The following is a 27,023-nucleotide window of genomic DNA, read 5'->3' on the forward strand; positions in this document are numbered from 1 at the left end:
CGTGAGCCACTGCACCTGGCCCTGAATTTTATTTCTTTAAAGTGAGTTCATGATTGAGTTTTGAAGCACTGTGTTACAAAAATTAATAATAGACATATAAAGCTAAGCTTTCAATTGACTAATGTATCGGTCATGTGTGTTATGGTAATGTGCAGCCCTAAACGAAATATGGTTGAAAGTTCTACTAGAAAAATAGTTACTGATTTTAAAATTAATATAACCTGATACATGCATGACCAGTTAAGAAATTTAAAAATGAATGTATACAGTTGGCCTGCTGTAATGGTGGGTTCCTTATTTGTGGATTCAACCAACCACTTAATGGAAATATTTGAGGCTGGGCAGGGTAGCTCACGCCTGTAATCCCAGCACTTTGGGAGGCCAAGAAGGGAGGATCGCTTGAGGCCAGGAGTTTGAGACCAGCCTGGGCAACATAGTGAGACCCTGTATGTACAAAAAAATTATTCAGGTGTGGTGGCATGCACCCGTAGTTCCAGCTACTCTGTAGTCCCAGCTACTTGGGAGGCTGAGGTGGGAGGATGGCTTCAGCTCAGGAGGTCAAGACTGCAGTGAGCTGTGATCATGCTGCTGCACTCCAGCCTGGGTGACAGACCTTGTCTCAGACAAAAAGGAGAAAAAATATTTGAAAAAACAAGATGGTTGTGTCTGTACTGAAGAGATACAGACTTTTTTCTTGTCATTATTCTCTAAACAATATAGTATAACAACGATTTATATAGCATTTACATTGTATTAGGTATTACAAGTAATCTAGAAATGATTTAGAATATACAGGAGGAGGTACATAGGTTATATGCAGATACTACACTATTATATACAAGGCTTGTGAGCGTCCGTGGATTTTGGTATCTTCAGGGGGTCCTGAGACCAATAGTCCATGGATATCGAGGGATGACTGTGTATTCACTGCAACTAAGACCTTTCAGAATAACTGTAGAATAATAAGATTGGCAGGAAGTTCCAACTTGATATGGTTTGGGCTTCCACTGAAGTGTCTAGTAGATTAGAAGATCTCCTTATTTTAAGGCTTTTCTACTCACAGAAGATTCTAATAAGTGTTTTTAAAAGTGTGAAGAAATATCAGTGATGTACGAGTGGAAACAGCCTGCAAGTCAAATGTGAAGGCAAGAAACAAAAATCCAAAAGGGTATTTTATGTGCCTTCAGACCCTACTTTTACTTCATTGACACTTAACTAAAAAGTAATTCCTAACATTTGTGATTTGTCCACATTAATTTAGGAGCCAACCCAGATATGGGTAGATTGCCTGATGATTTATTGTTTAACTTTTTGTAAAAAGAGTAAGTTTGTTGTACTGCCCAGAACACCCCATGTAAATTAATAGTAATAATGAAAAATAACAGCAGTATTGTTTTCTGTTTTTAAATAAACATACCAGGATGGAAAAAATAGCAAAAGACACTTTTAGCATCTATGTATATTTGCTACCATTCTTTTTTTAGTACATTTTAAGAACAGTTGAGATCAAGCAATTTTGTTTGACTTTTTTCTTAACATATTACCGTGAACATTTTTTTGTTTCATCAAAATTTCCTCATAAAAAAACCTTTGCTACTTTATACTATCATGTGAGTAAACCACAATTTATTTTTCATTTCCTTAACTTTTGATGTTTAGATTATTTTTAGTGTTTCAAGTTAAAAATGTAACTTAATTGAATATCCCTGTTTAAGTATTCTTTTGGGTTCTTTCTTTAAGGTAGTTTCTTGTAGGTGGGATTACTGATTCAAAGGGATGAACATTTTTATGATTCTTGTTAAATAATATGAAGTTGTCTTTCTTTCATTTGTTCAACCAGATAACCTGTCTGAGCATCTACTGTACTAGGCACTGTGCTTAGAATTGTACATATAAAGATAAGTGAGACATAATTTGTGTCTTCAAAGATCTTTTACTTCAGTGGTGACTGCAGCTTTGAAAATTGTCCTTGCCAGTATTGAATTCTATTTCTAAATTTTTGCTTATTTAATAGGGGTAAATAGCATGTTTGATTGCTAATGATATTTAAAAGATCTTTAGTAAAAGTTTATGAAGTTAATTTGAACCATAAAATAAAATTATAATTAATTTACAATGAAATATTAATATGTAATCTATTTTCGTTAGTGTTGTTGACCTGTAAAAGCGGGATTATTTGACCACTGGGGTAAACAGTGAATAATTTCTGATTTCAAGTATGTCATCATAAATATATATACATAATTAAAGATACATGTATGTGTTTCTGTGGGTGTGCATATTTTTAATTTAAGAAAATCCTCTGTTTAGAATCTACTTGGCTTTTTTGGCCCAGCCAGTATAGACTGTCAGTGGTAGTAAATAGGATAAAGTTTCATCTTCATTAGATGTATATGTATAGTTGCATGGCTTCATTTTACTCTGAAGTATAGTTTTTAGTTATTTTTATTATTTTGGGATTCCAAAGAGATAACAGAAATCATTCCAATAAGCCAAAAATGATTTGCACACAAATTAAGGTGCTCACATATTTATTTCCCTCTTTTTGGAATTTATTTCCTTCTTCCTTCACCTTGAAAGAATCTGAGGATATTAGGAAGAAGCTTAGTTCTTAAATAATATAAAATTTAAGTTGCTGGTTATCTTGTAAGAATCAGGCGGAAACAATACACGTATCATGCAGTTCAAGATGTAGAGTCCAGTTTTGTCAAAAGTCTGAAACTGCAACTTTCTGATCTTTGTTTTTCTTTACTTTTCATACCTCATTTTCTTTATTTCAACATGACTTAATCTTTTGGAGGCAATTTTATTTTATTTTATTTTTAAAACCAAAAATGCTCTGGGACTCTCTAGCTTGCCTCTGTCTCTCTTCTATCTTTTTTTGTTTCTTCTGAACATTCCCTGAATAGAGGCATTCCCTTTCCCCTTTTCTCTGCCTCCCTCTGTCCTTTCCTTCTTTTTTCCTCTCCATTTCTCTCCTTTCCTAACCCCTTCTTTCTTCTTTGCTGATCTCAGAATTCTAGAAATGGAGATATTAAATTATTACTTATTTTAAAGGAAAATTCTTAGACCAAACTTACCAGTTTACCCTTCCAGATCTGACTAGATGAGACTCGTCTAAGAATGCTTTCAGCAATAAAAATAGAATTGATGTTGTGTTTGGTGATGGTGAAAGTTTTCTGTTAGTTTTGTTTTATATCACAGCTTTCCAGAATAGAGGGTAATGTTAGGATATAAGATTTTTTTCATTTGTAATAAAGGAGAACTTTATTTGGGGCTACTCTCAAATTGTAAAGAAAATAATTTCCGGGAATTAGTTTGAACAGTTTAACAATGGTAAGTTTAGGTTTAATGTAACATGTAGATGTACAGGTATTGTATTAATAGATATTTCTAACATGGAGAATTATAAAGTGAAGGGAGAAAACATAATTGTTAAACCAGTCAGGGAAAAAAGTCTTTTTAGAATATCTTGATGTCTGTGGGCATCTTGATTTATTAGGTGAGCAAAATGAAGAAACTTACCATTATCCAGATTTTCCATGGAATATGTAGTGGTATTTTGTGTATTTTGATATCTATCCCATATTTAACTTGTGACTTCTTTGCCAACCGAACATGGATACACTGTAGGAAACTTTGCATCTTTTGCATGGATCTGGTTTTAATTTCCTTTTTAAAATTTGAACCTTAAATTTGCTGTAATCCAATGTATTACATACACTGAAATTTACTAAAAAATCTACAGAAATTCATTTAGAATTAATTTATAATTTTGATTTTAAACTCAAAGTTATACATGTATGTGTTCTCATGCATGCACACACACATGTCCTTACACATATGTGTACACACATTTATAATCTAATTTTCATAGCATTTGGCAGCTCTAGAGATGTTCCCAATTATTTTCTTTTCCCTGTGCCATATTTTAGACTCAGTGGTCTTGTCCTCTCCCTCTCCCTCTCCTCAAAATTGTTTGAGGTGCTCACCAGCTTTCAAGTATTCTCACCTTCTTAATTCTTACTCCTTTTGAAAGTATGTCTGCCATATTATTATAATGATGGGTACCATTTTCTGAATTCATGTTATGGGTTAGGCTAACTAAGTGCTGTATGTACCCTAGTTTGATCCTCTCAACTCCATAAGATAACTGTTACCCCATTTTGCAGATGGGAAATCTAAGAAGTTGCTAGTATATTCAAGGTCACACAGCTAGTGGGTACTTCCATGCTCTTAAGGCAACAAAACATGTAGGTAAATCAAATTGCTCAAACTAAATAAAATGAGGAATTTAGAATTTAAATTTTTGTTTTTGCCTTAAAAGCAAGGCTATTCACAGCTAGTAATTTAATGCAAACATGTAATAAGTTACAAATAGTCATTCAGAGTTGTGCCAAATACTTTGTTCTTTTGTGCCTTTAACATCTAAGTCAGTTCTTACTCAACACTAGATTTTTTTTTCTTTTAACAAGAAATCTTACCCATAAACCAGCCACATTCTTTTGGTAATCATGTTATGTACATTTTAGAAAACAGTAATTATTTTAACTATCTACCCACTAATGATCCCTTCATGTTCAAGAAATTACATGGTTATAAGGATATTTTTCGTAATAACAGTATGTCAATTTAAATGAGAAAATGCCTTGGCTGTAAACCAAAACCCACTTACTTTATTTTAGAATTTTAACATAATTTAGATTTAAGCACTTACAGTACCCACCAAACCAAACTCTTTCTTTCTTTCTTCCTTTTCTTTCTTTCTTTCTTTCTTTCTTTCTTTTTTCTTTCTTTCTTTCTTTCTTTCTTTCTTTCTTTGTCTGTCTTTCTGTCTGTCTTTCTGTCTTTCTGTCTTTCTGTCTTTCTGTCTTTCTGTCTTTCTGTCTTTCTTTTTCTTTCTTTCTTTCTTTCTTTCTTTCTTTCTTTCTTTCTGTCTGTCTGTCTGTCTGTCTGTCTGTCTGTCTGTCTGTCTTTGTTGAGACAGAGTCTCGCTCTGCCGCCCAGGCTGGAGTGCATGGCCGGATCTCAGCTCACTGCAAACTCCGCCTCCCGGGTTCACGCCATTCTCCTGCCTCAGCCTCCAGAGTAGCTGGGACTATAGGCGCCCGCCACCTCGCCCGGCTAGTTTTTTGTATTTTTAAAGTAGAGACGGGGTTTCACCATGTCAGCCAGGATGGTCTCGATCTCCTGACCTCGTGATCCGCCCTTCTCGGCCTCCCAAAGTGCTGGGATTACAGGCTTGAGCCACCGCGCCCGGCCCTTCCTTTTTTTTTTTTTTTTTTTTGCTTTGAGACAGGTTCCTATTCTCTTGCTCAGGCTGCAGTGCAGTGGCTTGATCTCCTGGGCTCAAACCATCCTTCTACCTCAGCCTCCCAAGTTGCTGAGACCACAGGCATGTACCATCACACCTGGCTAATTTTTTTATTTTTATTTTTAGTAGTGATGGGGTCTCCCTATGTTACCCAGGCTGGTCTTGAACTCCTGGACTCAAGTGATCCTTCTGCCCTGGCCTCCCAAAGTATTGGGATTACGGGTGTGAGCCACTAGCAAAACACTTGACTTCTTAATAGAGGAGTACTCTTAGGCAGATCCTCTGCTTTCTTTGATTTTTTTTTTTTTTAAAGTCTGGATCATTTCTTTTTAGCCTTTACAGCATTTCGAATACATTGGTTATTTTATTTAAAAGTTTAAAGAGTAATTTATTCATTTTTTTCCGTATTAAAAAGTGCATGCACACTAACTGTGAAGGAAAAGTAATTTGGCCTTTGAGGACCTAGGTGGTGATGGTTGTTGTTGTTGTTGTTTTTTTTTTTTTTTTTTTTTGACGGAGTCTCGCTCTGTCACCCAGGCTGGAGTGCGGTGGCCAGATCTCTGCTCACTGCAAGCTCCGCCTCCCGGGTTCACGCCATTCTCCTGCCTCAGCCTCCCGAGTAGCTTGGTTGTTGTTTTTTGAACTAGTTTTAAGTTTGACAACTAGAAGGTAGATTTGAATTATATTCAGGAATTCAGATAGAAATAGTAATAGATGTGCCTTTATGAATCAGTCAAATTAGTTGACAGTTGATGGACAGTGGCTTTGTGTGCAATGGAAAATACTGAAATTGGAGCTGGGAGTCATGAGTCTGCCTCTGGCTTTCACACTCACTAGTTATGTGGCTTTGGGCAAGTCAAGTAGGTCCTCGTGCTTCTGAAAAACCCAAAACTGTCATGGTTATGGTCTGTATTCTCATAGCTCACTTTCTCTGTGTGTGTAAGTGAATGTGTGTGTGTGTGTGTGTGTGTGTGTTTAAACTCAGAGGGTTTCAATCAGAAGTAATGCTTAAACATCTCATGCAACAATTACTTATTAAATATCTTAGCATTCTTCCTGAAGAGTAAAACATTTAATCTGCTTTTCAAAATTCCTCGGGTTTCTGAAAAGCCTAGACTAGGTTTTTTTGAACTATAATCAAGAGATGAATTTATATTCCTGTAAAGTGGTATATGTACGTCACAGTATACTGTTGCAGTGCTCACACAGTCAACAGTGAGGGCACAGGTTCACTGTTAATGTCCTGGCAAACACTGGTGTTGTTAATAGTTTTAATGAAATAAATAATTGTTAGTGATTTTGGACTCTTCACCAGAATGAAAAAACCGAGGAAGTTGAGTTCTTTATTCAGACTCTCTAAAAAGTGAACTCTCTTTAAGACTCTTATGAAATATTCAAAAATAAACTGTAGACATTTAATCTTTTCCAATTAGTGTGGAAGACAATATGAAAAATTAGCCATCTAGCTCAAGATTCAGCTCACAGTTTACATTTTCATATTTGAAAGCAGAGCTAAAAATTAGGTTGCTTAAACAATTGCATTAACTGTTAATATTATGAAGATTTTAAAGTTGGTGTATGTGTCTTTAATCTTTGTAATTCTAGGAGGAAAGCCTATGAATTTTAGGTTTCCATAATAGCACACTTTATTTCAAAGTCCTTCCATCTCTTGAAATGTTATTGCTTGAAAGTCTTTTTCTGAATTAGATCAACTCTTTGAAATTGAAAATATATATGATGTACACTGTGTTGTCTGTATTATGAATTATCTCTGGAAATTATACAGTTGAAGATAATATGTGTATAGTGTAAATTATACAGTTGAAGATAATATGTGTATAGTGTGTTCATTTAGCATTAGGAGGTAAAAATAAATATGACCAGAGTAAAAATTTAGAGTTACTGGTTCTAATGTTTAACATTTTGGCATGCTTGTTAGAAACAATCTTTAGTAAGCTATCACAGGAGCAGTAAGGTAGACAAGAGCTTTGCCTGCCCCCAAGCCTTACAAAGTGGTTAAATAAACAATTACAATATATTGATGTGCTATCCTATTTTGAATGTTATAAAACATTAGCCACATACAAACACATACACACAAGCTTTGATGTATGGGACTCATTTAACAGAGTGTACTTTCAGACTCATTATCGTTTTCTTCTTCCTTCCTCTGTTATGTAAGTTTTTATTAGAAAGCCTGATGATCAAAAAGAAGACTAAAATTACTAGTGTGATAACATTTGGGGAAAAATTATTCTTTATCTTTAAAATAGAAATAATCATAATATGTACCTTATAGGATTATTGTGAAGATCTGTAGCATCTATCGTTTAGAACATCTGGTAAAAGATAGTAAGCACTTGATGTTAGCTATTATGGTTGTTGTTTTATAACATCATTTTGGATACCAATATTATTACTGTTGACTGATGCATATATAGATACTTGTGTGCACATTTTCACTAAAGCATAATTGTAGAAAACCAGAAACAATCTAAAGGTGCAGTGTTACATTTATGGTACATCTATTTAAGGAATAATATGTTGCCATGAAAAATGATGTAGGCCAGGCATGGTGACTCATGCCTGTAATCCCAGCACTTTGGGAGGCTGAGGTGGGCGGATCATGAGATCAGGAGATTGAGACCATCCTGGCTGACATGGTGAAACCCCGTCTCTACTAAAAATACAAAAAAATTAGCTGGGCATGGTGGCATGTGCCTGTAGTCCCAGCTACTTGGGAGACTGAGGCAGGAGAATGGCTTGAACCTGGGAGGCGGAGCTTGCAGTGAGCTGAGATGGTGTGCCACCGCACTCCAGCCTGGGCGATAGATCAAGACTCCGTGGAAGAAGAAGAAGAAGGAGGAGGAGGAGGAGGAGGAGGAGGAGGAGGGAGGGAGGGAGGGGAAGGGGGAGAATGATGTAGAGATATACTTACTGAGATGAATAGAAGAAGAAGAAGGAGAAGGAGAAGAAAAATGATGTAGAGATACACTTACTGAGATGAATAGAAGCCCAAAATTTATGGGTAATGAAACAAAATAGCTAAAAATTTTAACAAATTGCTTAAGGTCACAAGTAGGCTACCATAAGACTATAAAATCCCTGTAAACAGCCCTGAAGGGTGAGCTTGTATCTACTCTCTGCAGACCTCAATGGGTGCTCATGAGATTAAGTGGGGACAAGATGTGAATCTTTAAGTGCAGGCCTAGGGGAGGAGAGCAGCTGCTGCTGTGGGAAAGGCACCAAGCCTGGATTCTTCTCCCCTATAGAACAAAGTCTAAAGACCCTCAGACAGAAAACCTTTCCTGGGGAAGGGAAGAGATAAAACCACCCCTTTTGTGGGAGGGGCAGGTTCTTCTACCACTGGAGGAAAGGACCCCTGAGAAAGTCTTGGCCTTGATATCCAGGGACAGAGGCTGATATAGAACAATAAAGAATGCCTCCACAAACCCACCATTAGACTAGCAAGCACCAAGAAACAGGTCTCAAATGTGTGGGGATGGGTCAATAATATGGAGAGAGACCTTCTCTGAGGCATACCCTGTGAGCAAAAACCTAAAGCTGAGGGTGGAACAAGAGCAATGAAAAAGAAAACATCCTACAACCCAACTCCCACTCTAAGCCCAAGGTTGTGCCAGATGAATTTTAAACCAATGGTATTCTCAGGGTAATCATAGTAACAGTAAAACCCAAACAGTTAAACTCTTGACTAGGTTGGCTTATCCCCATGCACTAAGTCATAGCAGAAGATGAGACATGCCCATTTTTAGGTATACATATTATTTATCTATACTCCTAGAAAAGTGTATGGCTTTTAACCAAAAATCATGAGAAAAAGCATTCAGCAGAGTTAGACTCAGATATGATCTAGATGTCAAACTATCAGACAGATAATTTAAAATACTTAAAGGCTCAAGTGGAAAAGAGGAAAACATGTTCCATCACATGGGTAGTATCAGCAGAATTGGAAACTATTAACATAAGAAAGAATCAAATGGAAATGCCAGTAATGAAAAACACAGTACTAGAGATGAAGAATGCCATTAACAGATTCACCAGTAGACTCAACAAAGTTGACAAAAGAATTGGTGACTGTGAAGATAAATCACTGGAAATTACCCAAACTTACCCACAAACGGGAAAAAGTAGTGGAAAAGAGGGGGAGAAAAACCACACAAAACAAACAGTGCATCCAAACGCTGTGGGACAATTTCAAGTGATGTAATATGTGAAAGTGGAATCCCAGAAGGAGAAGAGAGATGGAAAGATATGATGGGGGTGGGAGTGGGTGAGGGGTGGGGCCTTGAGACAAAAAGTATTTGAAGGGTAATGGCAACTATTTTCCAAAAGTAATTAAAGACGTCAAACCACAGCTTCAGGAATCTCAGAGACACTAGATAGGATGAATACCTTTATCCTCCAAAAAAACAAACACACACATATAACCACTGAGACACATTAAAATTCAAAAATAAATGGAAAGTGTTGCTGAAGAACAAAGATAAATGGAAAATGTTCAAGGCAGCCACATGATAAAGACAGAGTAGATACTAAGAATTCATGAGAATTACAGCAGACTCTTTACTAGAAGTTATGCAAGCCAGAAAAGAATGATATTTTTAGAAAGCTAAGAGTTCAATGGAACAAAAATATATTTTAACAATAAAAACTTTGAGACAAACAAAAACTGAGAGAGCTCATCACCAGCTTACTTGCACTATAAGAAATGTAAAGGAATTTCATTATGCTGAAACAGTACAATGCCAGATGGAAACTTGGAGCTATACAAAGATTTGGGAAGCACTGAAAATGGAACAAATGAAGGTAAATATAAAATAAATTTTATTCTTGTTTTAAATTTCTCTAGAAGATGATAAGGATTACTAAATCAAAGATAGCAACTATGTACTGTAAATTTATAGCACATATAAAATAAGACAATAGCACAAAGGAAGGGAGGGAGAAATTGGGATAATACTGTTGTGAGGTTCTTATACTATATATGTTGTGGTGTAATACTATTTGAAGGTACTCCATAACTAAAGGTATATCTTGTAAATCCTGGGGCAATTACTGAAAAGCTTAAAAAGTATAAACAAGAAGCCCACAGTACAGATAAAATAGAATGATAGAAATAATGCAAAAAGCAGAAAAGTAACAGACCAGATGGAAAAAATAAAGAACTGACAATGTAGATTTAAATCCAGCCATATAAAACATCACATGAAGTTAATGAAATGTCAATATAAAGACTCAAATGTCTATAAACCCTCAAATTGAAAGAAAGACCAGTTTGGTAAAAAAGCAAGACACAATTATAGGCTGTTTACAAGAAAGTCACTTTAAAAAACGTAAGAAGGTGACAATCAAAAGGATGGGAAAAGATGAACAATACAAACACTAATCAAAAGAAAGCCACAGTAGTTATATTGACATGAAGTTAAGTAGACTTCAGAACAAGGAATATTTTCAGTGATGAAGAAGGACATTATGTAAGGATAAAGAGGTTACCTCACCAAGAAGACATAGCATACACATAACAAAGTATGTGTATGTAGCTAACAGTTAGAACCTCTAAATGTATGAGGCAAACACTGTTAGAACTGAAGAGAGAAATGGACAAATTCACAATTATAGATGAAGATGTCAGCACTCAGAATGAATAAAACAAATACAGAACATTAGTAAAAAATTGAAGATTTCAGCAACATTGTCAAACAACTGGACCCTTTTGATATTTGTGGAACACTTCAGAAATTTGAAACAGAATAGTTGAATATACAGTCTTCTCAAGTGCACATGAAATAGTTACCAGGATAGACCATATTCTGGATTAGAAAATCAACTTTAAATTTTTTAAAAAAATTTAAATTATACAAAGAATGTTTTCTATTCATAGTGGAGTTAAACTACAAATCAACAACAGACAAATACCTGGAAAATCCCCCAAATATTTAGATATTAAATAGTACACTTCTGAATAACTCATGGATCAAAGAGGATTTCACAAGAGAAATTAGAAAACATTTTGAATTGACTAAAAAGAAGTATACCAAAATTGACAGGATACAGCTAATGCAGGGGTTGGAGAGAAATCTATAGCATTAAATGCTTATAGTAGAAAAAAAAAAAAACGGGTTAGGGAAACTATAGTATTACATGCTTATAGTAGAAAAGGGAAATGGCTTCAAGTCAGAGATCTACGTTTTTACCTTAAGGTAGCAAAAGCAGAGCAGGTTAAATCCGAAGTGCATTTAAAAGGTAGAAATAACAAAGATAAAAGCAGAAGTCAATGAAATTCATTACTGTAGTAGAAGTCCTAGCCAATATAGTAGGGCAAGTAAAGGAAATAAAGGAAATATTGTTTAAAGAGGGAGAAGTAAAGCAGTCTCTAGTCACAGAGAGCATGACTTTTTAAATAGAAAATGATTTGTTGAAAAATGGAGAAGGGCTTGATGCTTAAAATATAAAAGATAAAGATTGTTAGAAATGTTCCAGGTTAAAAGATACTAAGGAGACATGATGAATAAATTTAATATCTGTGCTTAGATTAGATCCTGGGGGAAAATGCTGTAAATTACACAACTAGATAACTGGCAAAATTAAAATATGGGAGATGAGGAGAAAGTATTATATCAATATAAAATTTTGAGGGTGATAACTGCACTGATATTAATGTTAGATAATTCCCTTAGTCCTAGGAAATACTGAAGAATTTAGGATTAACGGGCCATGATGTATGTAACTTATCTTCAAATGATTCAGGAAAAAAAGTTATGTAGAAAAAGGTAAAGATAATAAAGCAAATGAAGGTAAAATGTCATAGTCAAAATCTAGGTGTTTCCTGTATTATGCTTGTTTTTGTAACTGTGTAAATTTGAAATTTTTTTTAAAAAAAAGTTTTCAAAAAGGTTCTTCAAAAATGACAAAAGAAGAGGGTCATCATACTTGAAGGTGGAAATCACATTTCTCACAGGTGTGTTTGGAGTAAGCAACCTTAAGGGATGAGGTAATGTCTTTGCCTCCGGAACAAAGAGCCTGTTTGCTTACTGCTTGCTGTAAACCAGTGGTTTCCCCAGCTCAGTGTTCCTCTCCTGTAACGCAGCCTTCTCTTTTGCAGCCATCCACCCTAGCTATGTCTGTTGTTCTCATGTGAATTGGCACAAACGTATTGATGATCATGCTCCTTGCTGTGCTATGAGTAATAAAGTTTTTTTTTTTTTTTTTCTCTGACCCAGGCGTCTCATGCCTTTTGCCAATACCCATGAAAAAGTAAGAGGCTAGCTTATTAAATTGAAAGAATAAACTCAAATTTCAGACCTGACACATTACTCTTCTAAACATGTCTTCCTTATTTCTATTTCTGTTCTTTTTCTCACATTGAATTCTTTGCCAAGAATATTTTCCTATTTCACCCATCCCAACTTTATATATTCTTTCACTGTATAACTCTGGTTTAGTAATATTACTAATTAATTTCTGATTAAATTATGTCTGTGAGAGGAGACACTATCATATACACTTTTGTTCCCATGTAGAACCAAGTATAGAATTCATTTATGTATTTTTGATTGACTGATGCTTATTATGAGCAGCTAAAATGTTCGAACATATTTTTTAAACCCCCATCAAAACGATAGCTTTTTTTTAAGGTTAGTATATTGTTTATTTAGATTGAGAATACTAAGTAGGATTAGAGAATTTTCAGAGTTGAAAAGAGTTTTAAAAATCATTCGGAAAGTAAAACTCATTTTCCTTAAGAGAAATCTATTATGGTTGTTATGGTTAGCAAAATCTATTATCACCAAGTGAGGATTTATATTACCATTCTTTTTATTTCTTCTCACTATGATTATAGTGATTGTAATTTTGTCATACTCCCTCAAATTTTTTATTTTATATACTGGTGTTATTAATCGAATGTGACAATTATGAAATCATTTGGATTACTACTATTATGTTATATCCTTGTATATTTTGTAGAAAACTCTTGGCTAGATTTGCCTTTTGTGGTACAATAGTGTTTGAAAAGGTGATTCCCAAAATACCCTAACATTATCAGAATGGTTTCTCTCCTTAACACTATCTGTTCCATTTAGCAATAACATATTTTTCTTGGTCACTTCGGCTATACACCACAGTGATTAAGATCACTGGACTCTAGAACCTGATTTCCTGGGTTTGAATCCCAGTTCTGTTACCTGCTGGCAATGTGACCTTAGTTATGTTACTTAACCCATTTGTGCTCTGATTCCTCACTTGTATAACAGGAATAGTTGTGCTTGTGGGTTATTGGGAGGTTAAATGAACTGATATATGTTAAGTCCTTAAAAAGCACCTGACATAAAAAAGATGTGTATTTTATTTAATGATATCGTTTCCTAAAAGATAGCTAAGAGGCCATGATGTTTTCCATGTAACGTATCAGCCTAAGTAGGAGGATAGTTTATTCAAGTCGTCAGCTTTGGAGGGATTAATTTCACTCTTGTTTATATTTTAAAGTTGTTTTTTTTTTTTCTTCTTGGAGCTTATTCCTTTTAAGGAATTCTTTTTTAGCAATGCCTATCACCATACAGTTTTCTTCTACCCATTATTCTTTGTACATTTTATATGCATTACCTAGTTTTTGTGTGTGTGTTACTTTTTAAAAACAATTTGATGTAATAATTTTAGTGGCTTTTAAGTATTTCCATGAGTCTGTGCTATGCAAATGAGGCTATGTGAATATTTCCAATGTACACTTATAGAACTATGGCATATAACCTGATACTTGGTTATATATTTCCACTTTACCTGCTTTTAACCAATATTCATATATGATCCTTTGCTAGATTATGGTTATTAAAACTAGTAGACCATATGAATTACAAGCATGACCAGACGTTGCTTTTAAGAATAAATGATCACCCAGTAACGTGGTCTAAGTAAAATATTCTCTTTTTTAATTATGTAGTCCTCCTCGCCATCCTCATCACAGCCTCATTCTAGCCACTGCAGAACGAAGGCCTCATCATTGTGTCACCATGCATCCCTGCCCTGGGTCAAACGTTACCATGTAGGCCCTGCAAAGGCTACCAGTCCATCTCTCCGTCTTCGTCGCTGGCGACCCTTCTTACGCCTACCATCTTTGGGTCTCCATTCTGTTGTAAGTTTAGTCAATCTTCCATCTCTTCTCCAGTGACAAGGGCTGTCCTTTTTTTTTTTTTTTTTTTCCTTAAACAACTTCAGTCTTCAGAGTGCTTTTCTCTTGGTTCACTCAACCATTAGCTTTTTTCTCCCCCAATAAGATTGCAAGCACACCTCTATGCTTTGCAGTCTAGCTTGACTTTTGCCAGTGCCTGCAACATCCATCTTTCCACTCCATATCCTGCCAACATAGTGGCGCCTGCGTTTTGATGAGTACTGATCCATGTTCGTGATAATGTTGAAGTCTAGTTAATTGTTAAAGTGAATATGGGTTCTCTTACCCTTCAGCTTTCTGAAATCATTTAGTTGACTCAGGTCAACAAATGCTGTGTACCTTCTGAGTTCTTTGCCAGCTATTACTTTTTTTTTTTTTTTTAATGTTTCTGAGCATGACTTTAGTCTCTTGCCATGCTCTGGGATTACTTTGCTTACTCTATTCTCAACCTAAATCCTTCATGGTGTAGGGTGTTTCATCTAAGCTATTATTTTATTCCCTGAGGTGGCTCAGGTACTTGGTTTAATCTTGATCTGATCTTTCCTGCCTATTCAATTTCTAAAGATCTTTTCCAAGTAGGAAATGAAGATTTCCTCCTTGTGTATTGATGTAAGCTTCCCACAAATTTATGATTTCTCTTTTATAGGCTAATGATATCCACAAACTATTAAAAATACATTTTTCTTATAATCTTACTAATTATCTTAAGTGTCGAGACCGATGATGGAATTCTAGCTATGATACACTACAGAATTAAGCAACTATAGCTCTTGTCTTTCTAATGTTTTGGACTACTAAAGGCAATGACTGTGGTTTAGCAGAGCCTCCCTAGAAATGCAGTATCTTAAAACTTTGGTGTGTGCCATACATTTATAAGAAATTTGACATTTCTATAAATCGTGATGGCTTTTGAAGCCAGAGGAGGAAGTCTGACTACACATACATTTAATGCTTAAGAACAATTAAAAGTCAATGTCAAGCATTCTTTCCTTCCCCTTACTTACCCTTCTAGTGCTGTACTCAAACCGTGAAGTGGTATCTTTCCTTAAATATTTGCTTCCACCAAATACCAGTATGATCATCAAATACTTCTCCATTTGTACTGAGTATCAACAAACTGGCGTCTCTCTCTTTCTGTTTCACTATCCTCATTGGGTCATGACATTCTTCATTTTTATTCATTCATCCATTTGATATTTGTTGCTTCTCTACCGTGCCATATGCCATTTGGCACAGTGAGAGATACAAGGTGAATTAGATGACCAGGGTAGAATCCTAAAGGTGTAAATTCTGACATGAGCACAATTGATCTAATTCTAATGTGAATTATTTCTTTTCTACTTAAAAATGTTCCAAATATAAATGAACATATAAAATTTGGCATTTCCTGTTTTATATGCTTTTATATAATGTTGATCTTGGCTCCATATTAATTCCGTTGCCTTATAGCTTTGAATATTTTCATAGCATAGTAGTAAATAACATGGATTCTAGAAGCACACTGCCTGGGTTTGAATCCATATTCTACCACTTACTAGCTATATGACCTAGAGCATGTTACTTAATGCTTCTGTGCCTCAGTTTTCCCGAGAGTAAGATGGACATAATCATATTATGTACCTTATTGGGTTTATACAGGTTGAGTATGTCTTATCCAAAATGCTTGGGATGAGAAGTGTTTTGGATTTTGGTTGGATTATTTATATTAGACTTACCTGGTTGAGTATCTCAAGCCAGAAAATTTGAAATCCGCAATGCTGCAGTTAGCATTTCCTTTGAACATCCTGTTGGTGCTCAAAAAGTTTGGAGTTTTGGAGCATTTCAGATTTCAGATTTTTGGATTTGGGATGCTCAACCAGTATGATGATTAATTATTTGATACATATAAAACATTTAGAACAGTGCCTGGTATATATTAAGTGCTATACAATTATGCATTAAATTTAGTGTGTATTTTAATGTGATGTTTATATTTAGTATTTAATTTATATCTAATTGATTTGTTATCACTTTTTAATTCTTTGAGTTAACTAAGAAGTGTTGCATTCTAAATTAGGGATTATATGTATCAAAACTAATTGATTGGAAGTCAGTGGTACTGTTTATACTAAAAGAGTGGGATCCTCATCAGTAGATAGAGACATATAAGAATAGTCATACTACATCTTTGAAGTGTCAATATCAGGAGGCAGCTTCAAAGCCAAAGTGGTGGTTGGATGTAAAGAGGAATTTTAATTTTTCCTTCATATATACGGATATATGAAGGAAAAAAAAATCCAATCTATAGCTTTTTTTTTTTTTTTTTTTTTTGCCCTTCACGTAGTTATTTCTTGGTCATTTTTTGAAACAAGACTTGCTGAAAGTTGCTTTTTATTTATTTTTCTTGTTTTTAGTGGAATAATTTTAAGCAAGTAAATAATTACAGATTTTTAGACTCTGAGACTAATTGAAGCTGACCGAAGGAAAAGGCTTATCACAGGTTCTGAGGTTTTGTGGAAGGCTTAGAAGTTTTGAGCTTTGCTTATCTTTTATAATAGTTTGAAGGCTTTTCGTGCCCTCTTTAGAATTTTATATTTTTAGTATACACTTTTAGGTTAAAGGTACAATGATGCACAATTTTGAGTCACTACATTTGGTAATTGCTTACATTTGCGATACTGTAGTATTATTATTGGAGTAATACATAAGGTTTATATAACACTTAACAGTTTACAAAATACGTTCATGCAGCTCATTTAAACCTTGAGATGGATAAGAAACCCGAGGCTTACAGGGATTGGGTCCATATTCAGTTCTCTGACTCCAGTTGTACTACTTTTACCTCTAGCATGGTTGTAGTTAGTTACTGGCACGATATGAAACATAGAAGCTATAAGATGTGTAATTCTTAAGAAGAGATGGTATTAAGGTAACTAGTAATTTATGAAAGCATAAAGTTTGTAAGATTTAGAGTATTTCATATCCTGTTGGAAAATTGTCTTAAAATGAGTAAAGACAAGACTGTTTTCTAGTTGAATGAATAATTCATTATAACCTTTTTGTTATAGAATTAAAGTTACGGTTTATATCTATTGCCTAGGTTTAGACTTGAAAAATTGGTTTCTCTTCTGATTATTTATAAGTGGAGATATTAGATTGTGTGGCCACTAATATTTTTTGATTCCCTGACCAGGAAAGTAAGGGAACTCATTATCACTGTCTTCACATATTTGAAGAAATATGTTCAGGAGGGATTAGACTTTTTTCTAAGATGATGGAAAATACAAGGAGACATATTTAGCCTCAGTATGAGGGAAAATTCTAACAAAACTGTCTAACAATGAAATGGACTGCCTCAAAACCTAGTGGAGGAGCCTCTGACATTAGAGGGGCTACCACAAGATGGGGCTATGTGGTGTTGAAGCAACAATTAGAGGGGCTACCACAAGATGGAGAAGTGCAATATTGGAGCAATAGTAAAACTAGATAACCCTGATTGCTAACACCTGTGGAATTCTGTAGTTCTAGAGTGACACTAGAAGAACTGGCTTGCCACATCAGTTTATGTTGAATTTCTTCCATTCATAATTTGAGGGATATAACCTCTGAAGAATAATGTGAGATTAGGTGAGACACTGTATATATAAATATTTTAGAAACATTCTGTAAATCCAAGATAGTAATATTTATTCTGTACCTTTCAATATCTGCATCAGAAAACTTTATATTACAACTACTTGAAAATATATAGTTACTTGAGGATGAAAAGAATATAATTTTTTAGTTAAGATACTATCTGTTACTGCAAGGATATTAAGTAATCTGAGATATAATTTGATTTATGCCTTTTGAAAACTTTCCTTTAAAATTTGTGCTCTACTTGCATATTTAACAGTGATTGTATTTCATTTCAAACCATTTAGATTTGATGTATAGCTAACTCATATTAATATTAGCTGTATAGTTACTACATATCATAGAAAGTGCCAGTTAATCAATGTATCGACTTTGTGTATGTTTTTTGAATGCCTTAGAAATGTAGATATTTCTCAGGCAAATTGATTGGTAAGCTAAAGAAACGTAGATGTAGTCTTAATTTCAAATTGTTTATTAAGCATCAAAGCAAGAGAAAAATCGTAGGCTACTGTGAATTGTACTTTAATTTATTCTTTTTTCCCTTCCTTTTAATCGCCTGGGCTATTTTCCTGCATGTATTCATTTTTAAATGTTTAAAATCTAGAGTGAGTTAAAATGCTTCTTTTACGCAAAGACTGTTTACACTGCACTGTTAAAACATCAGATTATCGAGTTCAAGTCTTTAAGGGAACATCTCTTTTGACATCTTAAAATTTAACTTGAAAAGGGTTTCTTTAAACTGTTAGGCGTAAAAATATTTTAACTTTCTTATTTCAAATTTTAAAAACTCATACATATCAGTTCATGTATTCATTTCATTCAATAAGTATGCATTGTGCATATGCTGTATACCAGGCATTGTGCTAAATGCTGAGGCTTCTAAGGTGAACAAAATTTTTGGTTTTTAGGTAGTTGAGATTAAGAAAATTGTACTCTTAGTCACTGTTTTCCTTGCTGATAAATGAGCACATTGTCGCAAACACAGGCATGGTCCCTCTTTGTCCGTTATACCAAACATTAAGCCTTGAATTATATTGGATAAATGTTCTCTTTTATAACTTGATGTTATTTGCATATGTTTATATATACATGACTGATTTGTTTGACAACTAATGTATATAATACCTATTTTTTCCCTCCTATTCCAGGCACCAAATATAGATGAAAAAGTAGATCTTCATTTTATTGCATTAGTTCATGTAGATGGGCATCTCTATGAATTAGGTAAGAACTATTTTAATTTGTCCTGGGGAGAGAAATGGTAAATGGGAAAGTCTCTACTTATGATAAACAGGACTATTGATATTTATTGTGTTTACTTAAATTAACTGATTGCCTATAAAATTCATTTGACATAGTGACAGTTTTCCTTTTAAGATAGTTTGCTAGAAAAATGTTACTTTATGTTTAAGCAACTTTTCATTCAAAAAGGTTTGCGTACCATCTTCACATTTTAGCAAAGCAAGAAAGTAAAAACCATTACAGGGAACTTCTGCAAATCACTCTGGCAGTCGTTACGAAATTATTGAGTGGGTTATCATCAATATCTGGCTGAACAACCTTTAGTTTTGAAAGATAGTGTAATATTTGGGAGGCTGAGACACGCGGATCACCTGAGGTCAGGAGTTTGAGACCAGCCTGACCAACATGGAGAAACCCAGTCTCTACTAAAAAAGCAAAATTAGCCGGGCATGGTGGCATATGCCTGTGATCCCAGCTACTCGGGAGACTGAGGCAGGAAAATCGCTTGAACATGGGAGGCGGAGGTTGCAGTGAGACAAGATGGCGCCATTGTGCTCCAGCCTGGGCAACAAGAGCGAAACTCCATCTCAAAAAAAAAAAAAAAAAACAGGATAGAGTAATAGTCATAATGATTGGGCTTTGTTTTCAATAATGAGTGTCACTAGTTTTCAGGGTTTTGTAGTGTTCCTGTGATTTTTTAAAGATTTTCCAGAAGCCTTTGTTTTCTGGCATTGGTTTCTTCAGGCATGTGTCAGAGTACCCCTGATTAGTTACTTAGTATTTTGGCTGATACCTGTACTTTTTTCTTTTAAGTTTATCTTTCAGTGGACTATTTCATGATATGTTGGAGGAGATCACATAATTTTAGATAATTTACTCAGAATAAACTTCTTGTAATTTTTTTCATAATTGGTATACAATACTTATTATGACTTATTCTTTTCCATAAGACCGTCTTGAGTTTTAAAAAAGCCAAATAAACAACAAAAGAGAAGTTCTTTTCAGTAATTCTAGATACCGTGAGTTTTGGTTCTATTACCTCTCATTTGCTGTCTATATATTACCTTGTCACATTAATTTTTTTAAGGTAGAAGAGTTTTGAAAGGACACAGATTGTGACTGTAATGTGATCCATCAAATTTAGGTGGATTTTGTGTTTGGAATATTAGCAACAGATCGCATACATTATTAAAAAGAAATGGCCTATCAAGGGGGACAAGGAAAAGAAAGAACATAATATTTATAAAAATGTGCAACCTTGAGGGTTGTCTACAATAGTAGAGTGATTTGAGGAGTCATAAAACTTAAATGAAAAGAAGTCATTGTTTTGGTAGTATATAATGGACCTGCAGGACAGTTTGGAAGATGTGCCTTGCTAATTCAGTCTATAAAATCTGCAGAGATAAAGTATAACGGTGACTGGGGACTTCAGATGTCTGGGTGGTTGCCGGAAGCAGATTTTCTACTCTGAATTGTGAGTAGTAATTAATAACTAGTGGAAGAGGAGGTAAAGAGAGTACTGGGACTTAGCAGACACATTCTGTTGACTTCAAGAAAGTAGATTTGGCCAGAGCAAAGATATGTATGATTCATAACCAGAAACTATAAATGTGATTGTGACTTTCTGAATGAGAGACGTATAGAGGAAACAATAACATCTAAAATGTATTTAAACCAAAAGAAAACCTTTCTAATGATCTCAATGAGAAGGAAAGAGTTGTCTTAAAAATAAAAAAACAAAACTGGATTTTACTGGTTAGATAGCTCTCTTGGCTCAGAGGCTAAAAGGGCAGTTAGAAGGAAGGACATATATCAAGGGTAAGCTATATATGAAGAATGATCTCTTTTGGAGCATGCCAAGATCAACACAAAAGGATTTTAAAATTGGTTTGAAGTAAGAACTTCATAAAAGAAAGGCAGAACTACTGAGGTCTTGTTTGGTTTAGATATTCTTTGTCAAGAAGAATTACCTGATGGAAAATCAGAAGCCTATTGGAAATTAGATTTTTAAAATGAGTTTAAATAATTTCAGACTGGTAAAGAATAGCCATGATCTTTGCGATGTCAGAGCAATAATAGGTAGAGTGCAAAGATGGGCAGTTGCTGATTGGTTGCAAAGGACACTGGCAGTAACTCTGATGCGGAGCTAATAAATTCAAAAGGAATATTGAGCAAGAGGAGTATTGAGTTAGTGGGTAGAAAACAGTGATTAAGAGATTAGCACTGGGCACAGTGGTATGTTCCTGTAGTCCCACTTCCTGTAGTGGGAAGCTGAGGCAGGATTGCTTGGGCCATTTCTTTTTAATAAAGTATGCGATCTGTTGCTAATATTCCAAACACAGAATCCACCTAAATTTGATGGATCACATTTACAGTCACAATCTGTGTCCTTTCAAAACTCTTCTACCTTTATGTAACTTAAAATTAATGTGACAAGGTAATATATAGACAGCAAATGAGAGGTAATAGAACCCAGACTCACAGTACCTAGAATTACTGAAAAGAACTTCTCTTTTTTGTTGTTAATTTGGCTTTTTTAAAACTCGAGAAGGTCTTATGGAAAAGAATAAGAAGAAGTCATAAGAGTTTGAGGCTATAGTGTGCTATGATTGCACCTGTGAACAGCCACTACACTTCTATACTTCTGGTGACATGGCAAGACTTCATCTCTTAAAAAAAAAAAAAAAAAGAAAAGAAAAGAAGACCTTATATAACTTTTAAGAAAGAAGTCATTTCAAAGTACAATTGGCTTTCTGTGGGTTCTTGCGTTGGTAGATTGAACCAACTGTGGATTGGAAATATTAGAAAATTAAAGACCAATACAATAATAAAAAACAAAGTTTGAAACAATATAACAACTATTTACATAGCATTTATATTGTATTAGGTATGATAAATAATCTACAGATGATTTAAAGTATTTGGAATTGCATAGGTTATGTGAAAATACTATACCATTTAGGTAGAGTATGTCAAGGGACTTGAACATCTCAAAATTTTGGTACGAGATGGGGCCAGAGTCCTGGAACCAGTGCCCCACAGATACGAAGAGATGACTCTAACTTTACTTTTAAAAATAAGGCTATATGATTGTAGACATGATGCAAGTTAATTTCTATAGGATATCTATATTTAACAGAGAATGGTGGTAGTCTTTCATGTATTAATTCCCTACTCTAATAAATTGTAAGGTTAACCAATGAAAAGGACTGTTTATTTCTCTTTTGTTATCACCCCTTCCTTTTCCTTGGGGCCTCATATAGTTTCTTTCATATGTAAAGGGGAAGAAGTACATATTTTAAAATAGATATAACAACTCCTTATGGATATAGAGTAGAGCATTTGGATTTAGAGGTGGATTTGGAACTTATTCAACAAAGATTAAAACACCGTTTTAATAATAAATTATTGTCTACCTGAAGTAACAGGAATACTTTTAAGCAGTTTTAGAAATTTTATTTTGAAATAATTTAAAATGTTCATAGAAGTTACAGAAATAGTATACAGAGCTCCCATACATCCTCCCGCAGATTATCCAGATTCAATTCATATTTCTGAACTGTTTGAAAATAAGTTGAAGACATGATGCCCCATTATCTTTAAAACTTCTGTATTTTCTCAAAACAAGTGGATACTCTCCTACATAACTATAGTATGAATATCAAAATCAGGAAATTATAACATTGATCCAGTATTACCTAATTCACAGACACCATTACAGTTTTCCTGATTATCACAATAATGTCCTCTATTCAGGAGCCAATCCAGGATTATGTGTTGAATTCATCATGTTTCTTTGTCTCCTTTAATCTGAAACAGTTCCTCAGAATGCTTTCTTGTCTTTCATGGCTGTAACATTTATTTTAAGAGTATAGGGCAGTTACTTCGAGTTTATCCTCCAATTTAGGCCATCTGATTTATCCTCATGATTTACACATTTTTGGCAGGAATACTACAGAAATAATGCTACGTTCTTCTCAGTGCATCATATCAAGAGGCACATAATGTCAATTTGCCCCATTACTGGTGATGTTTAGTCACTTTTAGGTAGTTTCTTCACAATAAAGTTAATAAGTGTGTCATGCAGTTGTTCATCAAGCTTTTATCCCCCAGATTTTGCATCCATTGATTATTCTTGACTGGATTATCATTGCCAAATGGCAATTAAAAAAAATTCCTCCAACATTAGAATCTTTCCTTTTCCTCTCATTCATTCATTTATAATCAGAATAGACTCATGGATTCCTGTCTTACTTAAATGATTATAATCCATGATATCATGTATTTTTATGCTCAAATTACTGCAGACTTGGCCTTTGAAAGGAACCTCTTCAAACTGCAGCCTTGATATCCTGGGCTCAAGCAATCCCCTTGCCACAGCCTCCTGAGTAGCTGGGACTATAGGCCTGTGCCACCATGCCTGACTAATTATTTTTTTTTTTTGTAAATTGGGGTCTTGCTGTGCTGCCCAGGCTGGTCTTGAACTCCTGGGCTCAAGTGATCCTCCTGCTTTAGCCTTCCAAAGTGCTGGGATTACAGGCATGAGCCACTGCACACAGCCCATAGTTTTAATTGTTAAGAGTTCTTCTGTTCTCTGAGTTTTCATAGCATTCGAAAATATGGCATTCTGTTCTTCTTTTATGTATGTAGAATTTCCTCATTTTAAGGATAGTAATAATACAGGAATACCTCATTTAACTGTACTTTTCATATATTTTATTTTTTTTTTTTTACCCAATTGAAGGTTTATGGCAATCTTTTTTTTGAGCAAGCTTATTGGCACCATTTTTTCCAACAGCGTGTGCTCACTTTGTGTTTCTGTTTCACACTTTGGTAATTCTTCCAACATTTCAAACGTGTTATTATTATATCTGTTATAGTATCTGTGATCAGTGATCTTTGATATTACTACTGTAATTGTTTTGGGATGCCACAAACTGTACCCATATACGATGGCAAACTTAATCGATTTCATGTATGTGTTCTGACTGCTCGATTAACTGGCCATTTCCCCATCTTTTTCTCTCTCTTTGGACCTCTCTATTCCCTGAGACACAATAATATTGAAATGAGGCCAGATAATAACCCTACAAAGGCATCTAAGCATTGAAGTCACACGTCTCTCACTTTAAGGCAAAAACTAGAAATGATTAAGCTTAGTGAGGAAGGCATGTTGAAAGCCAGGATAGTCTGATAGCTAGGCCTCTTGTGCGAAACAATAAGCCAAGTTGCGAATGCAAAGGAAAAGTTCTTGAAGGAAATTAAAAGTGCTGCTCCAGTGAACACATGAATGACAAGAAAGCAAAACAGCATTATTGCTCATATGGAGAAAGTTTGAGTGGTCTGGATAGAAGATCAAACTAGCTACAACATTTTCTTAAGCCTAATCCGGAGCAAGGCCCTACCTCTTTTCAGTTCTGTTAAGGCTGAGAGAGTTGAGGAAGCTACAGAAGAAAAGTCTGAAGCTAGCAGTTGGTTCATGAGGTTTAAGGAAAGAAGTAATCTCCATAACATAAAAAGTGCATGGTGAAGCAGCACGTGCTGATGGAGAAGATGCAAGTTATCCGGAAGATCAAGCTCAGCTCTTCCATGAAGGTGGCTACATAAACAACAGATTTTCCATGTAGATGACGAACCTTCTCTTGGGAAGAAGATGCCATCTAGGACTTCCATAGCTAGGGAGGAGATATCGATGTCTGCCTTCAAAGCTTCAAAGCACAGTCTGATTCTCTTGTTAATGCAGATGGTGACTTTCAGTTGAAACCAATGCTCATTTGATATTCAGAAGATTTTAGGGTCCTTAAGAATGATACTAAATCTTCTCTGCCTATGCTCTATAAATGGAACAATGGAGCCTGGATGATAGTATATCTATTTATAGCATGGTTTGCTGAATATCTTAAGCCCTCTGTGGAGACGTACTGCTCAGAAAAAGATTCCTTTGAAAATATTACTGCTAATTGACAATGCACCTGGAAATCCAAGAAGTCTGATATAGATATATGTACAAGGAGATTAATATTTTCATTTCTGCTAACACAGCATCCATTCTGCAGCCATGGATCAAGGAATCATTTAGACTTTCATTTCTTGTTATTTAAGAAATACAATTTGCGACACTATAGCTGCCATAGTTATTCCTTTGATGGATCTGAGAATATTAAGTTGAAAACTTCCTGGAAAGGATTCACCATTCTAGATGCCATTAAGAAATTCATGATTTATGGGAAGAGCTCAAAATATCAACATTAGCGGGAGTTTGGAAGAAGCTGGTTCCAATCCTCATGGATGACTTTGGGGGTTTAAGACTTCATTGGAGGAAGTAACTGCAGATATAATGAAAATAGCAAGAAAACTAGAATTAGAAGGAGAGCCTGAAGATGTGACTGAACTGCTGCAATCTCATGATAAAACTTGAACAAGTAAGGAGTTGCTTCTTATAGATGAGCAAATAAACTGATTTCTTGAGATAGAATCTACTCCTAATAAAGAAGTCATGAACAGTGTTAAAATGACCACAAACCACAGAGGATTTGGAATATTACACAAATTTAGTTGGTAAAGCAGCAGCAGAATTTGAGAGGATTGACAACATTTTTGGAAGAAGTTCTCCTGTGGGTAAAATGCTGTCAAACAGCATCATATGCTACAAAGAAATCTTTCCTAAAAGAAAGAGTCAAATGTGGCAAACTTCGTTATTGTCTTATTTTAGGAAATTTTCACAACCACCCCAACCTTCAGCAACCACCGTCCTGATCAGTCAGGAGATATCAACATCAAAGCAAGCCCCTCCATCAGCAAAAATATGGCAACTTGCTGAAGGCTGAGATGCTCATTAGCATTTTTAGGAATAAAGTGTTTTTTTAAATTAAGGTATGTACATTGTTTTCTTAGATATAATGCTAACGTACACCTAATAGACTACAGAGTAATATAAACATAATTTTTATATGCACTAGGAAACAAAAAAATTTGTGTGACTCAATTTATTGTGATATTTATTGTAGTATTCTGGAAGCTAACCCACAATATCTCTCAGGCATGCCTGTACATTTTTTAAAAGTTTTTATTTCTGTATAATCTCTGTTTTTTAAGCCTGTACATTTTTAGAAGTTTTTATTTCTGTGGCCGGGCGTGGTGGCTCATGCCTGTAATCCCAGCATTTTGGGAGGCCGAGGCGGGCGGATCACGAGGTCAGGAGATCGAAACCATTCTAGCTAACACGGTGAAACCCCATCTCTACTAAAAATTCAAAAAATTAGCCGGGCATGGTGGTGGGCACCTGTAGTCCAAGCTACTCAGGAGGCTGAGGCATGAGAATGGCGTGAACCTGGGAGGCAGAGCTTGCAGTGAGCCGAGATCGCGCGACTGCACTCCAGCCTGGGCGACAGAGTGAGACTCCATCTCAAAAAAAAAAAAAAAAGTTTTTATTTCTGTGTAGTCTCTGTTTTTTAACCTCCATCATTCATGTCGTTGGCTGTCCTTGGGTATTTGACAGTAGCTGATACTTGGTTATCTGCACCAAAAAGCATATCATGGTGTTTGTCGCTTGTCTCTTGTACAACTCTGTTGTCACCTTTCTCTGAGGGCTTGTGATCAAACTCTGCAAAAACAAGTTCTGAATGATTTGGTTAGTTACAACCAAAACGTCAGGCCACTATTATCTTC

General features: G+C 35.0%; 1 protein-coding gene across 5 annotated transcripts in view; it reads left to right on the plus strand.

Moving 5' to 3' along the window:
• The window catches only part of UCHL3 (ubiquitin C-terminal hydrolase L3), a 92,822-nt gene that overhangs the window by 28,251 nt on the left and 37,548 nt on the right, over positions 1–27,023 (plus strand). For 2 of the 5 annotated variants that reach the window (XM_050766473.1, XM_050766472.1), the window contains exon 6: positions 19,262–19,337. The exons of 2 other annotated variants lie outside the window; for them this stretch is intronic. In XM_050766473.1, coding sequence (XP_050622430.1) covers positions 19,262–19,337 — 76 coding nt within the window. Of the gene's footprint in view, positions 1–14,270; positions 14,514–19,261; positions 19,338–27,023 lie in introns of those variants that run through there. One more of the 5 variants, XM_050766471.1, reaches the window with a different exon arrangement.

The sequence above is a fragment of the Macaca thibetana genome, chromosome 17 (genome assembly GCF_024542745.1).
Source record: "Macaca thibetana thibetana isolate TM-01 chromosome 17, ASM2454274v1, whole genome shotgun sequence".
NCBI classification, from domain to species: domain Eukaryota; kingdom Metazoa; phylum Chordata; class Mammalia; order Primates; family Cercopithecidae; genus Macaca; species Macaca thibetana.